We start from the raw sequence: 26,093 nt of genomic DNA, 5'->3' as shown, positions 1-26,093 counted from the left end.
GGGCAGAGGGTGCATTCCAATAACTTCCGTTCTTCCCCTTTCTCCACTTTGTCGTAATTAAAATTTGAAGCAAAGCAAGGAAGAGAATTTAAGTCACCTCTGTGTGACACAGGGGACTTGATCACACCGTTAACTAAGTCTTCAGATTTCTAGAGAAAGACTTTACCCAGGTGTTCGAGCCTCCACTCCCTTAAATCAGCGCGACGACAGGCAACACCACTGAATAAAAAACTGCACATACCTTTACGAAGCAACTTTTATGGCCGGGAACAGAACCGTTGACATAAATGATGTTATGCTTTGTGTTTATTCTCCACACCTAAGGCAAAAATATACTTGTAAGAAGAGATGTCTTTACAGTGTGCAATTTATCTGTTTTATTAATGATGCGTCTATATCTATGATTCTATTTATTTGGATGGTATCGATGCCTACTTGTTTTGTTCTGGTGTCTGTCTCCCCCTTTTAGACCGTGAGCCCGCTGTTGGGCAGGGATTGTCTCTGTTGCCAAACTGTACATTCCAAACGCTTAGTACAGTGCTCTGCACACAGTAAATGCTCAATAAATACCACTGAATGAATACTCAGGTAGATTCACTGGTTTAAATTTAAGAGGAGAGGATGCCTTTACACAGGACGAATTAGTTGGCAATGATTCCCAGCTTCGTCTCAGGCGGTCTTGCTCATCAACCAAAACCCTATCAGACCCTCTTCATTAAAAAAAAGGTAGCTTCCTTTTTGAATGGATTTTTTTGAAGGGGCATACCAAAAAAAAAAAAAAAAGGAAACTGGAACCTCACGGGGAACCGAAAACCCTCTCTCCCTCGAGTGTGTTCAGGAGGCTGCCCCCTCCTCCCTCCCCCTTGCCTCCTGACTACAGATTGAGATCGGGCTGCAGACCTCAAACCCAAGCAACAGACGGACCCAAACGAGTACCGTGAGTGCAGCGGCAGCTACTTTGGAGTCTAAAAGGAATAGGATGCCCCCCTCGCCAGCAGGTATTCCCTTCTCCATTCTGGCTGCGAGCGACTCTAAGCAGCTGACTTGAATTTAGTGGTTTATTCACGGATCACAGGCAGGACAACAGAACATTTCATCACCCCCACAGCCCCCCGCCCCGCAAATCCCAACAGCCCTGCCCCAGATACCCAGGCCAGCAGGTGTGCACTACGACCCAAAGACCCTCCGTCGCTATACCTCGGGGTGGTATCAAGAAGCAGCAGGCCGAGAGCTAGGAACTGCCTATAATTCTTGCCTATAATGCTACTTCTGCCTTAAATAAGACAGCCCTTTCTTGGCTTTCTCTCAAAGTCGTATCAACTATGGAAAATGAGTCCCCGAAAAAGAAAAATTAACAATTTCAGTAAGCCATCAGGATAGCTAGGCCTCCGGCTTTCAAAACTCACCTTCAATCCAAACGCCGTCTGGTACCTGTTCCCCATTTGCCCGGGCATTTTCTTCCCAGGCCAGACTCTAGCGATATCCTACGATAAATCAGAATCGACAGTAAGGGAAGCGAAATATACTGAAGAAATGCACCTAGAACAGGCAAAAAACATCTCAAACTAAAAAGACTGTATTAGTTTGCCTCTGTTAAGCGGCAACAGTGAGTTGAGTAAGAAAAACTAGAATTAAAAACAATTTCTGCCTGGGGGCTTATGTTCTAAATTAGATTTAAATAGATGGGATACAAACATGGGAAGACGAGAGGAAACCAAGATGAGAAAAACAGAGCAGAGGGCCAGGCAATACCAAAGGATTCGCCGTATAGCGAAGTGGCCCTTAGGCTAAAGGAATGAAAAAAGAGAAAGAAAAAAGACGATAATGGATAAAGTCACCACTGGGCATGAAACAAAACTGCCTGGCCTCTCTCCTGCAATTCTGCAGAGGTTTTTTGTTGTTTTTTTTTAAAATCTATCAATAGTAGGGCAACGTAATCTAAGTGAATTCGTACTCTTTGCCTGTCCCTCTGTTCTTTTGATGCTAGTATTTTTTCTTTAGGCCAAGGTGATTAAAGGACAGACTCAGTTATCAGAACAAGCTTGTTTGCCCAGAGCCCTCGTTGGCTCTGTTTCACATAACCCGCAACTTCAAAGGGTTCTGCCCAATTTGGTTTCTAATGATAGCGACGACATCTAAAACGGCAAATTTTTAAAGCCATATAAAAAAGAGAGCACATAAATTACAAAGCTTTCTTTCCAAGGACCACAGATCCTTTGTGTATCCGACTACTTCATCATGTGTTCACAACTTCAGAAGAGGAAGCATTCTGAATCAAGATGGCGAATGGCAGTTTTTAATTGCATAAAACTAGTTCGGAGTGGATAACTGGAGGAAAAGCTGTTGATACTAGCTAAGTAGCACTCCCGTAAACATTAGGGACGATCAGTGGCGTTGACGGAATGCTTACCGTGTGCAGAAGAACACTGTACTAAGCGCTTGGGAGAGTAGGGTACCGCAAGGCAGACACGTTCCCTGCCAACAGTTAGCTTACCATCTAGAGGGACAATCCCACCTCCACCATTTGTCTGCTGTGTGACTTTGGGCAAGTCACTTCACTTCTCTGGGCCTCAGTTATCTCATCTGTAAAATGGGGATTGAGACTCTGAGTCCCATTTAGAACCGGGACTGTGTCCAAACTGATTTGCCTGTATCCACCCCAGCGCTCAGTACAGTGCCGAGCACACAGAAAGCACTTAACAAATACCACAATTATTGTCATTATTATTAAGGAAGGCAGTCCCGACCCAGTTCCCCCAGGGACCCTTTTGCCCAAAGGATCCAAAAATCCCGGGAGGGCTGGACTACGGATCTAACTCTGTAATGGCATTTCCTGACTAAGCCCTCATTTCTCCTCCCCTCTGCAACCATGACCCTCACCAAGCCCCTAGGCACTTAATAATAATGATGGCATTCGTTAGGGACTTACTATGTGCAAAGCACTGTTCTAAGCTCTGGGGAGGATACAACCGGTCATGGGTTCAAATCCCAGCTCTGCCACTTGTCAGCCGTGGGACCGTGGGCAAGTCACTTCACTTCTCTGTGCCTCAGTTACCTCATCTGTAAAATGGGGATTAAGACTGTGAGCCTCATATGGGACAACCTGATTACCCTGTATCTACTCCAGCGCTTAGAACAGTGCTCTGCACAGTGTAAGCGCTTAACAAATACCAACATCATTATTATTATTACGAGGTGATCGGGTTGTCCCACAGGGGGCTCACAGTCTTAATGCCCATTTTACAGATGAGGTAACCGAGGCACAGAGAAGTGAAGTGACTTGCCCAAAGTCACACAGCTGACAAGCAGCAGAGCCGGGGTTTGAACCCACGACCTCTGACTCCCCAGCTTGGGCTCTTTCCACGGAGCCACGCTGCTTCCTTAGACTCGACTATTTCCCTTATCTTATGGCATTCATTTTAACATCCATTTCCCCCGTGTGCTCTAAGCTCTGTGTAATCAGGGATCCCGTCTACCAACTCTACTGTACTTTTTTAAGCGCTCAGTAGAGTGTTCTGCACAGAGTAAGCCCTCAGTAAATACGACGACGGAGTGTTTGAGCTTACAATCTAAGGGCTGTATTTACACCCACAGACGGCCTGTCAAGATGCATATACACGATACTGTGAGTTTTCCTTAACGCAAGGGTTCATCAAGAACCTAATTTACCCTTGTGTTATATTTCTCTCTGTCTCCCTCTTGACTTTGAGAGCCTCACGTGCCACGAGGCCCGTCTCCGCTCTGAACTTGTAAGAAGGCAAGAAGGGAGGGACCAGAGAGGTTGCATCTAGGGGGAAGTACTTTCCTTCTTTCCTCTTGGCCTTTTTCACTCTTATCTCCCTCTTCTCCTCTTCCTTTACGGCCAAATTCGCTTGGAATTTTCAAGGGAAAAATTTCATTTTTGACTGGGAACTGCACAGAACCACTTAAAAAAAAAAAAATCAGCCTCACGAAGGCTTCACGGCAGTCTCCGGCAGGCCGGCCAGTCCTGGGATGAGGGAAGCAGCTCAACCAGCTGCTCTGGGCAACGGCTGTCAATCATACATTGATTGACATAATCATAATCAATCATAAAGGGAGCAGGCCCGAAAAGCCTGCAGCGTGACGCAGTGTGAAGCGGCCTGGCTTAGAGGATACAGCACGGATGGCCCTAGGAGCCAGAAGGACCTGGGTTCTAATCCCAGCTCCCCCACTTGTCTGCGGTGTGACCTTGGGCAAGTCACTTCACTTCTCTGGGCCTCAGTTACCTCGCCTGAAAAATAGGGATGAAGACAGTGAGTCCACTGTGGGACAGGGAATGGGTCCAACCTGATTAACTTGTATCTCTCTCAGGGCTTGGAACAGTACTTGGCACAAAGTAAGTGCTTAATAAGCACCAAAATCATAATTATTCGTACAGTCCTCTAGACTGCAAGCTTGTGGAGGGAAGATAATGTGTCTGTTATATTGTACTCTCCCGAGCGCTCAATACAGTGTTCTGTACACAGTAAATACGACTATCGCAAAGATTACTTGATGCAAAGTCAGCTATTTGTCTCCTTCCTGCTATGAAAATGTGTAAGATCTCATGGAAATACGTATTGTTCTCCCTGCTGGATGAGAAAAATGGCTCAGGCTACATTATAAACAAACAAAGAAAATAACCCAGGGAATGTCCTCACCCCAGTTGATATTGCCCCCGGTCTCCTGTGGGTTTTGGTCTGTCCATGAGTAGCTGGCTGTCCTTTAAATCCCCATCTCTTCATGACTCCTTGAAAACCTTTACCGATTCTGAAACAAAAAATATACAGAGAATCTGAAGTAGGGATCAAAAAAAAAAAATCTGGTCATTTCATAGCAACTGAGTTTTAATAAGGTTCACTCGGAGCCACTGCCTTCTGCCAAAATGATCTACCTAAAATGTTGATTATTCCCAAGCTTTACCAACCCCTCTTCCGCTGCTACTCTGGGCGACGTTAGAAGTTATAGAAAAAGTTATCCCGAGCAAGTAAAATCTCTTCCTTTACTGCTCGGCCTGCCATAATTATGATCTTAAAGCATCCGATTTCCTTGGAAGAGTAATAAAATTCACGTCCCTACATGCATATAAATAAGGGAAATAGCACTTTCACTCCATCCACATTGTTTAGGACAGAAGGGGCCAAAAACTGTAATTTAAATGCTATAAACAACCCTCAGAGTTGGGATAGATGAACTCTCCGAGCGTCTTTAAGGGCAGAAAAATAATTCCCATCATATTACAGTGCATCAGCAACAGTTCCTGCCGTGAATAACTTTATAGAGATGTTTATGCTGTGTTGAAATAGAGGGGAAATCCCGCTTCAAAAATCACCACAGAAATAATATGTAAAAATACCATTCAAATAACACTGAAACTAAATGTACTTTTAACTAATAAGGGTACTCCGTAACCGAGGCTCTGAAATTCATTTAGCAGAAAAATCATTCCGTGGAAACCTACCGAGGCCAGAACACAAAGCCAATTAATTTTAATAGGTTTGGGGACAGGGTTAACCGATGAATCAGACTCGGGAAAATCAAAAACTTAAAAGCTGCGACTGAGGGCACCGGGCAAATTTTTGCAGAGGATGATGGGCACGCTGAGAGTGCGAGGATCCTAAACCCCCGGCTCAGTCATGCCCTCGGCTCATGGAAATCCGGATAACCCGATGCACCCTTCCTCTACCCGACCGGCAAGCAAAAAGCTGGAGCTGGCAAAGTACACTAAATCAGAAACAGGACCCGAATGGGTATAAAACCATGAACAATACACAGCACCTAACAAAATTAGCCCAAGACTCAGAGACTGTCACCCTGAAAAATGAAGAGTACTCCCTTCCTCCCTAGATTTACACATTTGCTGCTGTACATCATTTTCCTAAGGTACACTAGCCCAAAAGGCTAGAGAGGGGCTCATGAGCCATGTAGAGTCCTTTGGGTATCGAGAAGGCGCTTTGCTGCATTTTCTCCATTTATGAGGCTGAGGCTGAAAAAGGTCTAAACTCTGCTTTAGGCCTGATTAACTCATATTCATTCAATAGTATTTACTGAGCGCTTACTATGTGCAGAGCACCATACTAAGTGCTTGGAATGTACAATTCGGCAACAGACAGAGACAATCCCTGCCCAATGACGGGCTCACAGTCTAAACGAGACAGCCCAGCACTTAGTACAGTGCTTGGCACATAATTGGTGCTTCATAATACCACAATAATTATTATTCCCTGTTTTGATGCACAAGAAAATTCAGCTGCAAAAGCTGCAAACCTACAAAGATACTACTGTTTTCTCGTTTAAAGACTCCTTTATTCCGCTGAACTGAGTATGCCAGAATTTGGTGGTGTTAAAAAAGGATGAGAGAATTGAGCTCAACCATCTAACACAACTAGATTCTTCAGCAAAGGAACAAGAGATTTGGGTGTTTCATAATTACCCTTGGTCTCTACTGAAAGGAAATGAATTTCCTTCCAATACTTGCCTAACAGAAGTCATCTAAAATGCCATTAAGCCGCACGATAAAGGAAACCTTGCAATATGCAGAAGACCGGGGACCGCTCGTTCAGCCTGGCATGGCCGAGAGCCCGAAGACCTGGATTCTCCGGGGACCAGCCCCGCTATCCAGGCGGCAATACGCTACCGTGTTTTCTCCTATTAAACTTTAATCTTTAATTTTGGAATACTGAATTCTGAAGAGAATTTTAACTTTGACAGCTTTCTGTTCATCTGTCCTCTTTGAGGCCGAGCCTCACGCAGACCAGTCAGAACCGTCTTTTCTGTGGGCTTCGGTCAGCTGTATTCAGTGAGCACTTACCCTGAGCACAGCCCCGTACTAAGCACTTGAGAGTACGATATGACAACGGAATACGTCCCCTGCCCACAACAAGCTTCCGGTCTAGGGGACCGTACAGTACTCTCTCTACTCTGAAGTCTTCACTCACCATGACGTAGAATGGTGGTTCCAAAGAATAAAGACGGCAAAATCTTACCGCTAAACACTGAGATGATCCATGTATTTGCCAGATCCGGTTGAGATTCTTAGGGTATTTTAAGGGAAATGGATATTTTTGTCTTCAGCGCTTTAATAATTAACGTTCCAGGCGGAAATCCAATACTACAGGACCATATGCCAAACTTTTTCTCAGTCATTTAGATCGATGAATTACAAAAACCCACCCATCCACCTCAATAAGCATTACTGAATGCACAGTTTGGCTAGTTTCAATTTTTGAATCATAATTCAAAGAAATACTTCTTCCTGATCAAGGGGCAAAATACTTAGTTATTAATTATAAACTTAATCTTCCGTATCAACTCAAACGGCTTATGTGAAACCGAAGAACAAAACCTAATATTCACTTAATGTGTGTCAGATACCTAAAAGAGAGCTTCTTTTCTAATTTGGCTTTTCTTCCTTTCAATTTGTCTTTGTTGCGTTCTCCGAAATGTAACAAGTTTTGGAGTCTGGAAACATGAACACCGAGGCCGATAAAGTCAAAAATTATTTTTTTTTCAGTAGGCCTGGAATAAGGCTGCTCGATACCTTTAAAATAACCGCGCCCCCCCCCCCCCCCCCAAAATTTGGCTCACAATATTAGTCCGAAAAAAGGGACTTCTTACAACAAATGAATTCTGCTTGTACAAGCAATTTTTGTTTTAAGCAAATACGTTATTCTTAATTGCCCAGCTTGACAATTTTCGATAAAGAAATACTGGGAAATAGTCTACAGATGGCTGTTAGGGTAATTTTAGACATTCAATTTACCCATCTCCAACGCAACCCAACAAAACACATGCCAGGTAAATTACTTAAGATAATCCGGCTCATTTTAAGAATAAATGATTATATGACGAAAGAAGTGAACTGACGGTACTAATTATCTGCAGACTAATTACAGATTGCCTTTCAATCTAGCTCTAGGTTATATCATGCTTTTATGCTGGATACAATGGAGGTCTAGTCGATAAATAACTCAAAACAAAAGGATTAAACTCAAATGCCATGCCGAATCGCCACCTCGATTCAGGCAAAGGAGAAATGGAGTACTTGCTGATCTCTGGCCTGGGCAGATATTTCACAGGTTTGACGCCGGAGCTCTGATGATTGTGGCATTGGTTAAGCGCTCACTACGTGTCAAGCCCTGCTCTAAGCGCTGGGGTAGATACAAGTTGATCGATCCATATAGGGCTCATGGCCTAGGTAGGAAGGAGAGTAGGTATTCAATCCCCATTATAGGGATGAAGAAACTGAGGCTGGTGAAATGAGGTGACTTGCCCAAGTCCGCATGACAGGCAAATGGCAGAGCCGGGATTAGAACCCAGGTCCTTTAACTCACAGGATTCTACTCTTTCCACTAGGCCACTCTTTCTCCAGTTGATGGAATAAAGAAGGGGGAGGTTTGGAATAAGGGGCATTTACAATAGCTAACGTCTGAAAATGACAGGATGGGAAAAAACGTTCACTATGGAAGTTCTCTCTCCAGTGAGTTAAGAAAGGATGAGCGGTGTCCCAGACCCCGGAGGCTGCGTGGTTAGCGGGAAAGAGTCAGTGAATCCAAGAGAATGGAGGTCCCAATACCGACGCTTTGTTCAATGACTTACAGACAATGGACCCGTGACTCCTGTTCGTAGCTTCCTAAATTTCCAATGAGGACAAAATGGTCTTACCTAAAATCTACCGGGTTTCCAAACAGTTCAAAACTGCTCGGTGAAAGCAAGCACAGCACATCGGCCTCACCTGTAAAACTGCATGGAACACCCTGGTGGCAGCCCACTTTCGTGATCGGGGACAAAGACAGATGGCGACCTTGTATCTTGGGCACAGGTATGAAGACGGGGCGGGGGGGAGCAAGTGGGATGATGGCCTTTGGAAGTGGCAGGCAGGCTCCATAGGTGCTGCTGGATCAAAAAGATCCAAGACGACACTAGATTCTTTTCAGCCCTGTCGGGAAGCCCCTATTTCAGAGAGGCCAGGAGGAGAGCATGTGGGAGCGCGGAGCCACATCTGTGGGGATCCCAAACCGAGGGTCCATCCATCTCCACAGCTGGAACTCTTAGGGCACTGGCCCCTACAGATCCCTACACTGGACCGAGCTCAATGACGAAGATTTTTAAAGTAGCACTTCGAGAGATTCTGAATGATAGGTTTCAGGCCTGATCGGTTTTTAAAAGCCCGCCTTGGCTCAGCCTGAAGTCAATTCGGTTAACCTGTATCTACCCAAGCGCTTAGAAGAGTAAGTGCTGAACAAATACCATAGTCATCATCAGGAAAACCACCACACGTGCGGCTTTATGCTCCTGCCGAACAATCCCCGCTTCGGCAGAAGTCATAAGTGGGGGTGGTGGGAATAGTGGCCTAAGTGACGATAATGGTATTTATTGAGTGCCCGAGTGCCATCAAAGGTACTAAGCACTTGAGAAAGGCCAAGAGAAGAACCAGGCATAGTCCCTACCCACACATAGCTTGCAGTCTATCAGTGCACCTACCCCCGATTACAAAGGGAGAATTTAGGTGAAGAGGTCCCAAATCTCACATAGAGACAACCAGAGAATCCAGCAGGGGTTGGGGGGTAGGGAGTTATAGCACTGAATGATGATGCCATCCTCGGCAGCGCCTGGGAGAGTGGATCAAAGTGTCCTGTGACCGTTATCTTCCCCCTCCTCTCCTTTTTTCTTCACTAATCCCCTGAGTACCAGCCCCTCCCTCGTTTAGGGTGGTAAAATTTAAGCCCAAAAGAATGGGGCGACTAGGCAAATTATCTCAAAGAAATGCTACTTCAAAGAGGACACTTTCTTCCAAGTGAACATTCGCTGCAGGTAGACAAGACCGATAATGAGATCTCAAATGAAAATGATTGGCGAATGGGATGCTGTCAAGTTTTACAAGAGCGGCAAAATTTAAAAAACTGGATATTGATTTCAGAACCAGGGCAAAATTGATTCCGTCTGGAAAAACCCAGTGCTTAGCCAGAAGCTGAGACACTTTAACTAATAAGCTAATCAAAATTATGATTGATCAGAGGCCGTGCTCCAAGAAAGTTGAACTACTTTACTGAGAAAGAATCTAAAGAGAGTTCATGGTGTGAATTCAACATTCCATATATTTGTTTTCAAACTAAATTTAGGGTAAACTGGACAAAATCAGGCTGATGCCCTACTAGTTCTATTGCTGCTATTAAAATCCTCCCACTAAAATGTGTTTGCTGTACTCGTCATAAAATCTCACCCCTGCTGTTAATCTATATTTAGATTTTCCTCAAAGCATTCCGATTAGAAACTTCTTTGCGCAAAGTTATAATTCCTCTATCCTGGAGACGGTCTATCCACCGACCACAAAGTCATCTGTGACCGCCGCTTCCCTGGCCCCTGGATCCCCACCATCTGCTTTCCCTGGCAGGGATGAGATGAGAGGCTGGGTGCTTGCCATCTACCTAATTTGGGAACTGCCCACGTTGCCTAAGAGAAGAACGGTTTGGCACGTGTCTACCGATCCTCTCAAGCCTCCAATGGCTACCTATTTCCCAACACAGTAGGTAGAACTTCCTGATCACTGGCTTCCAGGCTTCCCATATACACCCCCACCTTTTGCTCACACCAGCCCAAAGCCCTCCTGAAATCTCACCCCCTCCAGAAAGCATTCTCTGATTAACTTCCAGCGATCCAGGCTGTGTTGTCAAACAGTCACGCTTAGCTGGGGTGCCAACTTCTCATTTTGAGAGTGGAAAGGACTTGGGAGTGAGGTATTGGGCCATGGGGGAGGGCAGGAGAGGAAAAGAAGAGGAGGGAAAGGACAGAGAAAGCAGAAGGAAGGGGACACTCATCTCCAGGGTCCAGTTCTCCTTTTCGTTTTTATGTTATTTGTTAAGTGCTTACTGTGTGCCAGGCACTGTGCTCAGCAGTGGGGTAGATACAACAAGCTCGTCAGTTTGGTCAGAGTCCATGTCCCACATGGGGCTCACAATCTTAATCCCCATTTGGCAGAGGAGGTAACGGGCACAGGGACGTGAAGTGGTTTGCTCAAGGTCACATAGCAGACGAGTGGTGGAACCCAGGTCTCTCTGACTCCCAAGCCCGTGCTCTGTCCACTTGGCTACTCTGCTTCTCCTCCCCCGTGACCCTCTCGGCCCCAGCCGCCTCGGCAGCCCGGGTCCCTAGGCCCTGAGGATGAGATAGGGGTCGAAACTGTGCAGCCGCTGTGCTGGTGGGATGGGGGGACGCCCTGGGGCCACACAATCACTTCACCACTTTCTGGCCAGTGTGGGTCTGTAGGCCAGGCCACCCTGGATTTCTTGCTATGGTCAGCTGACCGTGACCGGACAGTTGGGCAGAAACTGTGAGGCTCCAGAAATCTGGCTCCCGTCCTGCGCCCGTGAATCCTTGGCTGACTCCTCGGGGTCCCGCCCCCTCCGGGCCTGGGGCAGGACTCCCTTCTCCAGGGGAAGAGGAGAGTCGTGGTCTCCACTGCCGCCTAGCTGGGTGATCTGCAAGGGGGGCGGGGGGAGGGACGGGTGCAGTGAGGGAAACACTGAGGGAAAGGAGCAGGTTCGGAATCAACTGTCCCCAGCTGGAATCCTGACCATGGGGAGGCAAGGGGGGCGGGGGGCAGAGAGGATGTGGGGCGATGGAGGCAGAGGAGAGGGGAGATCCCGGGTAAAGATGTGGGGACTTGGAGGCAGAGGCGAGAATAGATCCGGGGGAGGATTTGGGGGCAGATCCCGGGGGAGGGAGGATGTGGGACACGGAGGCAGAGCAGAGGGCGGATCCCGGGGGAGAACGTGGGGAGACGGAAGATCCTGGGGGCCGGTGCCATCTCTGATTCATTTCCGGCTCCAGGGGGTGGAACAGGTTAGCTAGTTACAGCTGCCTGCCCTGCCCTGCGAGGGATGCCTTCCTTGCCCCCGTGGAGTAGGGGACCCATGCCCCGTGGGGTTTAGGAATCTACAACTATTCTCGGCATTTACTTATCCCCATTCCCTTCTTATTCATTCTTACTCGGCCTTCCATATTCTTGATATATCACCAGCTGCCTCTCCTCCTACTCTTTCTACTTGCAAATAACTTGAGCCTCCCTGTCGCCCTTTAGATTGCACACCCGAGGAGAAGGATTGTGAGGCTTACTTCAGCTGCGTGCTCTCCTACGACAGCACAGCGCTCCGCACGTAGGAGGGCCTCGGCGAATACGAGTGGCCGATGGAACTGCTCTGCAGTCCCAAAGAAGAGGTTACGTTTCCAGCGCCAGAGACCGACCATCTAGGAGACGGGGATTTAAAGTGGCAAGATAGGAGGTCTTTTTGGAGAAAGCAGCGTGGCCTAGTGGCAAGAGCACGGGCCTGGGTTCTAATTCCACCTCTGCCAATTGCTTGCTGTGTGACCTTGGGCAAGTCACTTAACATCTCCGAGCCTCAGTTCCCTCAATTGTAAAATGGGGATTCAATCCCTGCTCTCCCTCCTTCTTAAGACTGTGAGCCGCATGTAGGATAGGGACTGTCTCCAACCTAATTAACTTGGAAGAATGACGATAACTTTGGTATTTGTATTAAGCGCTTACTCTATGCAAACACTGGGGCAGACACGAGGTGGTCGGGTCGGACGCAATCGCAGTCCGATATGGAGCTCAGTCTTAATCCTCATTAACCAGATGAGGTATAACTGAGGCAGAAGTGAAGTAACTTGCCCAAGGTCACACAGCAGACAGGTGGCAGAGCCGGGATTTGAACCCAGGCCCTTCTGACTTCCAAGCCCGTGCTCTTGCCTCTAAGCCATGCTACTCCTACCTCAGTGCTCAGAACAGTATTTGACATATAGTAATAGCTTATAATCGTTATAAAATTATAAATAATTTAAAATATTTTAATTTTATAAATATCGTATTTACATATTTATACATAATTTTAATTTTTATACAATTTTAAATATAAAATATTACTTTATAAATAATCGTTAGCAATCGTTTATAAAATTAAAAAAAAAGGAGGTGGTGATACGGGGATTCAAACTTCTGGTGGTCCATTTTTGAATGGATATGTCCCCCCCTCCTCAGTCTACTTCACAAAAGAATCCAGGTAAACCAAAAATTCTGATACGCAGGAACCAGAAAAAGTAGGTCAAGTGGCTAGATAGTTCTTAAATCCACTTAAGTTCATTTCATGTGGACATTATAAGAAAACCAACAAGGTAAAAGCACTGTTCCCCAAGGAGCTGGTCTCTGGCTATCATTACAAACGTTAAATAAACAGAGCTGCTGCTAGAATTCATTTTTTATAAAAGGCCTGTAGAAATAAAATACAGCCTATCAGCACCACATACATTTTCTTAACTTTAAGAAGAAAGCTGTTTACTTCTAAAATGTCCTTAGCCTCTAGCCCTTTTCCAGCAACTAAATTTGATGGTAGATGCCAGCCAGCATTGAGAGCACTCAGAGCTTCTCAGACTCAATTTTCCTTTCAGGTTAAATGTCACATTTAACACATTCAGCATCAAAACAAGAGAAGTCTCAAAAAAAAAAAGGAATTAAAATTAGGGTTTAATTAAATGACATCTTCTTTATTTTTCCTCAAGGGAGAGAGTCAGAGAATCCAATTTTGAGATCTTAATTTTCAGCGGCAAGTTAACCAAAACGTCAGTAAGAGACATGTACAATTCTGTTTATAAGGTCCTTCGAAACTCCCAATTAAAATGACCTCCATGCTTGATGACAGGCATCGCAGACCGATGTTAGTAATCTGAGCAAAATTAAAGGTTACAAAAAGCTTTCCTATTAACATTTGATGATGGGGAATGGATCTGGGGTCAAATTTAAGAAATCAAATTTGGATACATCGTCGATTCTAGATTTGCGGGTATCATCCCGGTCCTTTACAGCTTCTTTGCCTCTTGTTCAGTCAATAACATCTGAATACTTAGTTCGAGCAGAGAGCACGTATTGATGAGCTTGAGTACAGTAGAATTACTAGGTGTGATCCTTTCCCTCAAAAAGCTTAAAATCTTAGCGAGGAGCTCCCCTTGCTTGTTTCTGGAATATTCGCACTGTAGCAACCAAAGGATGGGCAGGGACGTTGAGCTCAAATCTCGATCGGTAGTAAATTTTTAATTACCCAGAAAAATATCTGGGGGATATTAACACAGGAATTAATACAGGCTGTAAGATTCTTATGGGCAGGGATCATGCCTAGCAACTCTATTGTACTCTCCCCCATGCGCTCACAGGATGCTCTGCACACAGCGTTCACTAAATACAACCGATGGACTGGGCACAAAAAAAATCACACAAACGGACACACGCTTTCTATCTGTTGTTTCCACACCGTATCTATCCCACGGCAGTTCTGGCTGCCAATTCTCCCGGTTCCTTAGCAGAGTGAGGCCCGGCTGCCCCAGATTTGGAGCAAAGACGGCGACAATTCTTGGTCCAAAAGACGGTCCCGCAGAGCCCAGAGAATTTGCCCCGGCCCCCATTCCCATTAGGGTCAGCCCAGCTTCCCCGAGAGACCCAGGTTCAGGCAGCTTCCCTCCCAATCCTAGCCAGCCAACTCCACACTAACCCCCGGGTGCAGCCACGCGTTACAGCTTTCCACTTCCACACTGCAGGCTGCCCACCCAGCTCAGCTATCACCCCCATCTCCCTCCTTAATTCCTTTCCAAATTCTTCAAGAGGGTGATTTACACCCACAGGCCTCCATTTGACTCCCTCCTCGCCCCTCTATAATCCGGCTCCTGCCCCGCCCCACTCCACTGAAACTACTCTCTCCAAGGACACCAGCGATCTCTACACCCATCTGATGGGCTTTTACTACGATGATGATGATTTTGGTATTCGTTAAGTGCTCACTGTGTGTCAAAGCACTGTTCTAAGCGCTGAGGTGGATACAAGTTAATCAGGTCAGGCAGTGGCCCTGTGCAACATGGGGCTCACAGTCTAAAAGGGGAGGGGGAGAGATCAGGTAGTTCAGGTATTGAGCCCCCATTTTACAGAAAACTGAGGCACAGAGAAATGTAATGACTTGCCCAAGGTCACTCAACAAGCAAGTGGCAGAGCTGGGATTAGAACCCAAGTCCTCTGTGCCCGGGGCTTAGGTTCTCTCCATTAGACCAGGCTGCTTCTTTACTCCAGCCTCATCTTTGTTGATCTCTTGGTGGCGGTCGACACCGTGGACCGTTTCTTCCTCCTCGAAACACCATCTCTAACCCCGTCCCCTCTTGGCTCTACTACCCCTTGTCACTCCCTCTCAGCCTCTTTCACTACCCCGTTACTCTGCCTCCTACTCTCTTCAAGGCCCAGTTCCCGGTTCCCTTCTATTTTCCATCGAAACCCACTCCCTCGGGGAGCTCGTCCGTTCTCACAACTTCGATGCCCACTTCTACACAGTGACTCCCAAATCCACCTCACGGGAGCTCCCCGCAATCTCGCATCTCCTTCTGCCTCCAAGAATCTCTGCCGTGACGCTCTACTCGATGCTTGCCGCTCTCGCGTTCAACACGGGAACTCATTTCCCTCCCAGATCCGCTCCTCCGACAATCTCTCCTTTCGCAGTTGAGAACACCGTCACCAGCTTCCCTATCTCAGGCCAACAACCTCGGCATTGTCCTTGATTCCTCTCTCTCTTTCAACCGACATTTTCAGGAAATCTCTCAATCGATCAAAGGGCATTTGTTGAGTATTTTTTCTGCGTAGGGCGCTGTCCTAAGCGTTTGGGAGAGTACGACAGTAGACGCGATCCCTGCCCATGTCACCATATCCTATTGATTCTTTTTTTTTAATGGTATTTGTTATGCGCTTACTATGTGCCAGACGCTATTCTAAGCTCTGGGGTAGATACGCGACAGTCAGGTCTGTCCTACGTAATGCTCGCAGTTTCAATCCCCATTTTAGAGATGCGGTAACTGAGGCACAGAGAAGTTAAATGACTCGCACAAGGTAGCGGAGCAGACAAGTGGCAGATCTTTGACTCCCGGGCCACTGTTCTTTCCACTACTCCAAGGTGCTTCTCAACATCTTCCTTTGCAAGATCTCGAGAACCTGTCCCTTCCTCTCTTTCCTCTGTCTAGTTCTTGTAGGATGACCATCTCCAGCTCATTCGTCCCCCCCGCAACCCCAAACATCTGGCAGATCACTGCTCTTCCCTTGTTCAAATCACATCTCCTCCAAGAGATCTTCCCTGATTAAACTTTTCCCCCCACACCCTATTCCCAGACCCGGCAGACACTTCTTCACTTGTGTGTCACCTAAATACTCTCCTGGCATAGAAATCCAGTTTCTGTGTGCATTAAATTAAGTCTTATATTACTGTACAGATGTTAGAGGCGTGGAGCAAAAGGGAACATTCAGACATTTAGCACAGCGGTCTGCATTCAGTAAGTGCTTAATAAGGTCTCTGTAGGAATGTATTTTTCTTTTTCCTCTCACCAAATTTTCAGACTCTGGGGAAAACAAAACCCAAAACACTTTTGCTTCAATAATCACCCACTGGAATAGAGTTGGTCGATAACTTTGAAATTAGATTTTTCAAGATGATTATTCTGGTTTATAAAGTATAACACATAAATAGCGTCGGGGTAGTCTGTGACTCAAATTTTAACAACATGCCTTTCGAAAAACACATTCTTTTCAAGAGTAAAGTGGAAAGCTTTATATAGTTTATTGTATTTAACGGGGGGGCGGGAAGAGAAAATGCTAGTTCTAACTTTTAACTTTCAAGAGATTTCCTCTTATAATAAATATTATTTTAGGATCTTTCAAACTTTTTTTTCAGGGAAAGGAAGCAATTAGTAGCTGAAAGAATTCAAATTTTATGTGAGACTAATCCATAACATCATAAGAGGATTACATTTAATTCATTTGTATAAAGGAAGCCAATATCTTAAACTGATTAGAAAACACTGCTGTTTTTACAAAATTAGAAATTAGAATACATATTGTTGCTTCAGGTAAAATGGGTAAGGGATTCTTAGTGACGCGCGGGAATAACTTGGGGATAACTGATTTGGTATTCAGCCAAAGTTAAAAATGATTTTCAAAAAACAGAAGTGGCCTTCAATCAATAATTATAATAATGATGGTGATGATGGCATTTGTTGAGCACTTACTACGTGCAAAACATTGTTCTAAGTGCTGGGGGAGGAATACGAGGCGATCAGCTTGTCCCATGTGGGGCTCACAGTCTTAATCCCTATTTTACAGATGAGGTCACTGAGGCCCAGAGAAATTCAGTGACTTGCCCAAAGTCACACAGCTGACAAGCGGCGGAGCCGGGATTAGAACCCATGAGCTCTGACTCCCAAGCCTGTCCTCTTACCACTGAGCCACGCTGCTTCTCAATCAGTGGTATCGCTTAGTATGGGCAGAGCACTGCACTCAATGCTTAGGAGAGTACTACAGAATTAGTGGACATGTTCCCAGCTTCAGAACAAGGCAGTACACAAAATATTTAGAGATTTCAAAACTAAAGTGGGACATAGAGGGGACAGATCCAAGTACAAATGTGATGCAGAAGGATGAGAGTAGGGAAGGCTTCTTGGAGGAGATTGGCTACTAATAAAGACGCTTGATGGGGTCACGTAACTATTTAGTGTGCCAGTGTCTCGCTCGTTATCCGATAACAAAATAAACCAGACAGATAGTTTCATTTACTAAGAACAGCCACACACCTCTCCACCCCACAGCATCGAGAGAGAGCATTCAATCTGGCATTCCTTTCCGTGTCTGGGCGAGGTTTGCCGTATGGCTAATCTTTGCTGACAACTTTTCCACTATAGAAAGCAGAAGTTCTGGTTGATAAGTGACGCTACTTAATATAGGAATATCTGAAATATAAATGCATTCGAGTGCTGTTCATCGAAATGCATCCACCCTAGATACTTTTCAGCTCGTCTCTTAATCTGAGAAACTATTTTCAATCTACTTTAGGGCAAACGAAAAACACCCAGCCAGATGTCCACGGAACTATGTCCCCATTCTATATTTCTAAATTTCACCTTCATTAGGTTACAAATGAAAATGCACAATGCTGTCAAATCAAGGCAATACGTCAGTACGGTTGGTCTTCTAATGCGTGGTGTCAATACGCTCAAAAATCTAACGAGACTACAACAAGCCATATGTATTTCCAGCCAGACATGAGGAGCATGGATTTCTATTCCAACTAGTACCAAAATCTTATTATTCTTGTTTTGAAGAACATCGGGGAAATGGAACGTGGTTAATAGAAATTTTGGTCTTTCATCACACTGCACAGTGCTAATGATAACTGTCCGGACTACAAACCAATCGTATTTTCAAAACAATGAGACTTCACATTCCATGCCCCCTAGGTATGTTTACTGTTTGTCCCATTTTCAATTGCCGGTGCAAACTGATCGGTTCCTTCTTGGGAAATGCAAACTAGTAAAAAGCAATTCTAGTGTAAAGAAGCGAGAAGAAGCGAGGGAACGTCAAACATGCCACCGATTCTGTCTTTGGAGGAAGCGACATGAAAAAATCTAGACACTCCAGGAACAAAACAAGTTACCGAATACTGATGAGACACCCAATTTCAATTTTGATTTCTAGGCACAGAGATACTTTGCAAGAAAATACACCACTCCCAGCTAACCACAGATATTGACAAATACTACACAGTAAGCAGACAATTGCTTCTTCCCCTTGGTTTATTCAATCTATACAATCTACTCAAAAAACCTGCCACTTTTCATGACTACTATTATTCACACTGTACCTTAAACTAAGAAATTTCAGAAGTGCATTTAGAGAAGGCCCTGAATATTTAAGGTTCGCTCTAAAGATGGTCTTTTCCATCTATGGTATTGAAAATCATAAATGCACATAAACGAACACATCAGGCAACAGCACGATAAAAGCACAACATTTTGAAAACAGACCTCGCAAAACCACTTTTTAAAGACTAATGTCTTCAGCCCCCGTCTGATTTTAAATCTGCCCTGGGAAGCTTAGCTTGATGTTCTGATACACTAGGTTCCAATTAAAGGCAGGGATCACCAGCCTGCTTTCACTTTACTTAAAGGACGGCAGAGGAAAACATTCCCCGGCAAGTGAATCCTGCACCAGTCTTTTCCCCAGCTACGATATTTTCATTTACATGAGCTAACAAAGAGAAAGTCCCAGGGCACGAACTTACGTTTTTGCGGTGACATCCACATATTGCCCAGGGCGAAAGTGAGCAGCATACAAAGGAGTACCTTTAGAAGGAGAAAAATAACATTTTGTGAAGTTGTGAAAGCTGAGAGACAATACATACCAAGTCTAAATATGTCTTCTAGAAGAAGGGTCTAGAAGAAAGCAGAAACACGTGTGGTGAAGGAACTGAACATTTCCTGAGATCAGGCTACCCAAAGCTATTTAATGACAAAGTTTGATTCTGCATTAGTCCTTTACTCTCAGAAACTCAGCTCGGTCACACCCAAATGTTGACATGTTCTACTTGATTTTTACTTTGCAGATATCACTTAGGGAGGCCATTTGTCTGATTTTATACCAGGAAATCTGATTTTCAGCGGATCATATGCCTGTTTGGTAACAGATACTTTGGAGTCTTGTTTTTCAAAAGCCTGGAGGGCGAGTGGAAAGAGCGTACGCCTGGAAGTCGGGAGACCGGGATTCTAATCCCAGCTCTGCCACATAATAATAATGACAGTAATAAAACAATAACAATAAATGCGTTATTTTTTAAGCACTGTGTCAAGCCCTGCTCTAAGCTCGGGGATAGAGAAAAGGTAATGGGGTTGGACACAATCCTAGTCCCTCATGGGGCCCACAGTCCAAGTAGGAGGGAGAATAAGTATTGGATCATAATTTTACAGATGAGGAAACTGAGGCATCGAGCAATGAAGTGACTTGCTCAAGGTCACAAGGCAGGCAGATGGGAGAGGTGGGATTAGAAGCCAGGTCCTCTGACTCCCAGGCCCTTCTCTTCCCACACTGCTTCTCTTGCCTGCTGTGGGTCGGTGAGCAAGTCGTTTAACTTCTTGGTGACTCAGTTTTCTCATCTGTAAAATGGGGATAAGATCTCTGTTCTTCCTTCCCTTTAAGACTGTGAGCCCCATGAGGGACAGAGGCTGTTTCCGATCAGTTTATGGAGCATCTACCCCCACCTTCTGTTCGGTGCTCGCCCGGCACATGGCAAGCACCTAAAACACGCCACAGATATTATTATTTTTTTATTTCGGCACCGAAGCTCCCTCGGCCACGGTTTCTGCCGTCGGTCTCCTCGGCTCCGATGCAGGGCCGTGGTTCATGTGGAACTGGGAAGGGAACACAAAGCCTCTGCGAGCAAGTGGGGTGTTCAGGTCCCCAGAACATCACTTCCCTAGGATCGCACAAAATAAACTGAGTTCTGCAAAAGGGTGTATAATATACCATCATGCTACTCCAGATGTCCTGTGTAACACGTGTCCGGGCTCTGCGAGGGCTGACCGTGGCCACCCTACCCTCGTCGCCAGGCTCGCGTGACTGACCCTGGCTTTTCGGGGTCCCCAGTGCAGAAATCCATGTCTGCGCGCCCATCAAATCCTCTCGTTTCGACTTCACATTCTAGAGCTCAGGTTTACAATGCCGGGTGGCTAGCACAGCTCTGAATACCAGGGAAAGCAAAATACTCCGTTTCGGGTCTTATTTACTGGTGCACTTATTGTGTGCACTGTATTAAGCGCTAGGGAGAGAACGATAAATCAGAGCCGGTAGGCACGTTCCCTGCCCTCGACGAGCTTCCAGTCTCAATACCGAAATGGGCAAATCCCTTCGAGGCTAAATTAGTCGGCAGCCACCGTTCTATAGCTTAGGCTCCATTTCATCTAGTTCTGCAAGGTTAACGTGTCTTCACCCCTCCTTCCAGATGTCCGTTTTTGGGAACACTAGGGACCATCTAGGAGGTGGGCCCCACACGCTCAGTTCCGCCTCACACATTCATTCCCTTCCCATTTTTCCCCGGAACGCTGCTGGAAGACTACGGCCCGCTCACCCTACCCCGTGAGCCCGTCGGGATTCAGCGCACGATGGTGTAGGAGAAACTGTCGGCGTTGGAATGGCCATCCTGCACAGTGCAAGTTTGCCTTAGTGCTCACTTTGCAAGGACGGTAGCCTCCCGTATTTTAAGAGAGTTGTGTGTACCCTAAATTTGTAAGTTAATTGGTTCATTATGGAATGGGTTTTCCAAGCACGACAACTGCCTCTCCTTAATGTGTTCCTCTCCATCTGATAAAAACAAAGAACCGAACCCTTTCGATTTTGCCATAAAAAAAAAACATATCCACCGCTTAAGGTTACCTGGCTTAATTTTAGCATTTTCGGTCACACGAAATATTTTAATTCTCTGCTTTGGGGGTACTCCAGCTTCTCTGTACATCTCCAGTGACTCTTCAGATTTCTGAAACAAACAAAAATGCCCATTAAGAATTCTCTTAAACACCAAAAAGGTAGGTTTACAACTTAAGAGTCTACTATTGTTTTAATGAGATGTTCATCCCCTTGATTCTATTTATTGCCATTGTTTTTGTTTGTCCGTCTCCCTCGATTAGACTGTAAGCCCGTCAAAGGGCAGGGACTGTCTCTATCTGTTACCGATTTGTACATTCCAAGTGCTTAGTACAGTGCTCTGCACATAATAAGTGCTCAATAAATACTATCGAATGAATGAATGAATAAAACTGAAATTAATACTAAAATACACCACACCACACCCTACCGAAGGGCAAGTTTAGTTTATATATGCAACTCGCTACATTCATGTTTCAGAAAACCACTTATGCTTTAGGAGAATTCAGGAAAAAAAATTCCAGATTTAGGAGATTAGAAAAAGAAGCCGTGGCACTTCGCAATGCAAAGTAAATCATACGCACTCCCTAAAAACAACTGATAAATTTATTGCCCACCTTTTTGTTAGAAAGATGAATACGGTCAATCTCACCATCTCTAACATAGATCAGACAAACACCTATAGTTTTTAGGAGTCACGACTCTCCACAGGGAGGAGGCAGGCCAAGAAAATGGGATTTTTGATTTATTCAGTCGAAGTCTACACCCTCAGGAGACTTTTCTACATCGACCTAAACCAACCCTTTATAACTCAGCTGATTTTAATTAATTCTTAATGGGGGAGACAAACAAAACTATTTACAACTAAAGCAAACAGAAAAAACAATCAAATGCATAGAGATTCACGGGTGCTGAGCCTGGGTGGAGATATAGCCGATGGGTTTCTTACTCAGTTTGGCGTGCTGGATTAAATGAGGTGTTGGAGGGGGCGATATTTTGGCAGGGCTCTGAATACGGAGAGAGCTACGATCTAGTAGATCTGGTAGGGTAGAGAAGGGAATTCCACGATGGGGATGGTATAGCCCTCTGGTCTTGGCGATAAGGGAACTATAAGGAGAAGCAGTGTGGAAAGAGCTGGGCTCTAATTCAGCTCGTCGGCATTTATTGAGTGCTTACTAAGTTTGTGAAGCACTGCATTAACCACCTGGGAAAATGAAACTGAAGCAAGACTGCCCTCGAGGAGCTATAATTTTAATAGAGTAGGCAGACAGACGAACATTAGTTACAGACAGTGGGAGCAAGAGGACCTATAGGGACAGAACAGAAAGTAGTACAGATATGTCAAGATACAAGAACCGGGCGGAAAACTGAATACAAAAATGTACAAAAATTGCTGGCGTGTCATCCAACAAGAAAACTCAATCCTGGTTTACACACACAGGCCCACCCTATGATACAGCCGTAATACGTTCCTCCAAAAAGTGGATGTATCCTGGAGCGTGTTTTCCCATTGATTTTTATACGTCAGAATCCATTCCAGAACCTCTGGATAAACATGGGATGTCTTTACACCCGATAGTCTATTACACCATTAAACCTATTTATCCTCTATTTACTTTAATTCACAGCACAGCATTACATTAACTACATAAGGGATTGAAATAATGAGTATTTATTTAGTCTTTGCAAGAGGCTGTGGAAGTAGCACTTCGCTTCACTGACTGCGACAGCGGCTCTGAAGCTTTTAGTAAGAAATACGACCGATTTACGTTGCAAAACGGGTTCCTTCATCCCGCACCTTACAGTAAGCAAAGTCTCTCGGGGCATCTCTGTACATTTTTGAACTCCTCTATCATTTTGCGATCATTTAAAAAAGTCCATTCGGTCTCTTGAAAAGTGATGCGAGACTTTTTGATGCAGAGAGCCTAGCTGGGGGCAGAGCTAAGATTCTGGGCTCGGCTGCAGCCTGGATGACTCGCCCCCCGGCAGGGCAGCTCCCGAAAGGAGGCTTCTCTCTCTGGGTAATCTACAGCGGCAGAGATTTGGGATGAGGCAGCACAGAGATGCTAGCCAGATTTAGGAGCTTCTTCTAATGGGTCATGATCAGGTAGAGCAGGGGAGTGGCTTTTAGTACATGTTCGGGGAAGGGCGGGAGGAAATTACAGGCCCTGGGCTATGTCAAGCCACTGCTGTAGGACACACACTGTATTTTACATATTATGGTGACTTGGTACTGGAAGAATAGCTGGTTTTTAAAATGTACAATAACCACAACAGTTTGGGGGGAAGCAGCGTGGCCTGGTGGAAACGCCACGGACCTGGATTCTAATAAGGGCTCCGCCACTTGACTGCTGTGTCGCTTAACTTCTCTGTGCTTCAGTTGCCGTACCTGTAAAATGGGGATTATATCTTCCTCTCTCTGATTTAGACTGTGAGCCCCATGTGGGACCAGGACTATGTCCAAACTGATTAGCGTGTATCTACTCCAGTGCTCAAAACAGTGCTCGACACATAGTAAGTGCTTAACAGACATTACAAAAAAAAATTAAAAGGCTATTTAGCTTCTAGGTGGAACAGTCAGGAGGGAGACTGCACTTATAAAAGGCCCCTGCCCCAGACCTCACTCCCTCATAGGGGAGGGGTACGCAGAGAGCCAGTTCAGTGGTTAAGAGGGCTAAAGATGCCCCAACAGCTCTTCCAAACCCACCTCCCCTTCCAGCTGTTGCCCACACCCAGGCTGTAAAAACATCCATTGCTTTCATTCCCTTGGCTTCTCTTTGCGATCCATTCCAATCAGGGTTTTGACCCCTCCATTTCACCAGCAACATATTTTCCATGGAGACAACCAACCACCTTTAGCAGTGGGCTTTCAGTACCTCCAGTGTGCCACACAAAGTACTAAACGCTGGGGGAGATCCAAGACAATCAGGTCAGAGGCGATCCCTGTTCCACATGGGGCTTACAATCTAAAGGGGAGGGAGAACGGCTCTCGTATCTCCATTTTACAGATGAGGAAACCGAGGCATAAAAGTTAAGTGACTTGCCCAAGGTTACAGAGCACACAAGTTGGCAGAGCCGGGATTAGAACCTGAACCCCAAGGCCTATGCTCTTTCTAAGAGGCCAAACTGCTTCTCCTTATGGCTCCCTCATCGTGGAAATCCCAAGTTCTACCACATCCATCAGACCCCAGCTCTCCCCGTATTCAGAGTCCTGCTGAAATACCACCTCTTCCGACACCGGGCTTAATCCAAAGCGCCAAACTGAATAAGCAACCCACTGGCCACTTCTACACCCAATCTCTGAGGACCCCTGAATAAGTCTATTCAAGTATTTCTTTCGATGACTCTAGTTGAAAATATTTTCATGTCTTGCTTTCCCGCCGTACTACGCTACCGTACATAGCAACCAGTGGGGACTCAATAAATTACTGCTACTAGGCTGGATTTGCGACCACTGCTTCAGGCTGAGATAAATGAACCGGAAAACCTTGATTAATTTCCACATATACATTTTAAAAATGTGGTGGGGAGCATCTGCCATTTTTTGAAATTCTGTTCAGGCCCTTATCTGTCACTGCTAGGTTAACCTCCAGAACCCAGCACCAACTCATATTCTGAGGTTTTTATAGCCAGACTAAACTAATGAGGTTATTTTCATTGACTTCATGGTTTCAAAGGCTTGATCTGTAAATACACTAAGACACCTGAGCATATGACATGGGTTTTATAAATGAAATAAGCAATTACCATGGTGAAGGCCCAGAAAAAAGTCCTAGCATTACATTTCTTGATATTTCCCGGTTTTAGTAAATAACCTTTTAGGAGCAAATCATCTAAAAAACTAAAAGGATTTCCCTCAAATGAAAACTACCAAAGACCTGAACCTGAAAATGGCAGCAGTACATCTACCTTTTGTTTGTTTGTTTGTTTTGTGTATTATTTTATTTTAATTCCAAATGAATAATCTCAAAAGGCAATTTACAGGACTGGCAGCAGGGTCACACTCGGATGAGCCCATCTAGCACAGGAGGTTGCTTTTTCTCCCCTTTTCAAGGTCCTCTGCAATTATCCTTTTCACAATGAAAACGCTTCTCTTCTCGAAAGATGAACTGATAGGGACCTTTTTTTTTAATACCACTTAACTTCCTTATTGGAAAACTCGGTGTAATTCATAAGTTTTCATTTTTAATAAATGACTGCATAATCCATTTTACAAGCAGAGTAGTTGGATTCAATATAGCTACACTTCCATAATACTTGGAAAAATAAGGATCTGAAACATTAAAAGGAAAATAAGACCAATTTCAATTTAGTTCCAGAATGCTTAATCCAAATATTTTTCTTTTCCTAGGTCCAATTTACTTAAGATTCAAAACTGCAACATAAACCTATTTGTAGTTTCCCTGAAGACTTGAGCAAAGAGAAATAAAAATCCAAATTGCCTGTTTTGAGATGGGCAGAGAGTCAGCCCAAAAGTCCTATTTCCAAATACTATTATTAGTAGTATAGGGGGTCATCAGGCTAACTTTTAATAAACTCTGTGCTGATAAAATTATTTTTCTAGTTACCAAGTTGATTTAGAATATTTCCTAGGTCAGCTTCTCAGAACCACACCAAGAACCAAACGCTCGAGAAATGAAAGAATAAAGCCCATTCCGTATCCGTTGACGTCACTTTAAGACGGTAAATGTTCCTATTGGGTCATTTTAAGAAATGAAATTAGGGCTATTACAGATTAGTGAATTTATATGTGCATATTTTGAGTTTGGAGGGCTTTCTCTTCACTTTTTCCAATGTCTGTAGTTTGGAAAAGTAATAAATATACTAAAGTGGC

The 26,093-nt window shown here is 44.9% G+C and overlaps 1 protein-coding gene across 3 annotated transcripts in view; it reads right to left on the bottom strand.

The window, feature by feature from the left end:
* Positions 1-26,093, bottom strand: part of MRPL3 (mitochondrial ribosomal protein L3) — a 45,325-nt gene that overhangs the window by 5,402 nt on the left and 13,830 nt on the right. For all 3 annotated transcript variants that reach the window (XR_003761516.2, XM_029070656.2, XM_029070655.2), the window contains exons 5-9: positions 21,272-21,371; positions 19,128-19,188; positions 4,662-4,770; positions 1,407-1,484; positions 242-319 (exon numbers count right to left, since the gene is read on the bottom strand). Coding sequence is in view for 2 of the 3 variants with exons in the window: in XM_029070656.2 (XP_028926489.1) it covers positions 242-319; positions 1,407-1,484; positions 4,662-4,770; positions 19,128-19,188; positions 21,272-21,371 (426 nt within the window). In the remaining variant the exon portion in view is untranslated. The remainder of the gene's footprint in view (positions 1-241; positions 320-1,406; positions 1,485-4,661; positions 4,771-19,127; positions 19,189-21,271; positions 21,372-26,093) is intronic.

This window comes from Ornithorhynchus anatinus, chromosome 8 (assembly GCF_004115215.2).
Source record: "Ornithorhynchus anatinus isolate Pmale09 chromosome 8, mOrnAna1.pri.v4, whole genome shotgun sequence".
Classification (NCBI taxonomy): domain Eukaryota; kingdom Metazoa; phylum Chordata; class Mammalia; order Monotremata; family Ornithorhynchidae; genus Ornithorhynchus; species Ornithorhynchus anatinus.
The sequence above is the reverse complement of the archived record's forward strand: the minus strand, read 5'-3'. Positions and strand labels throughout refer to the sequence as shown.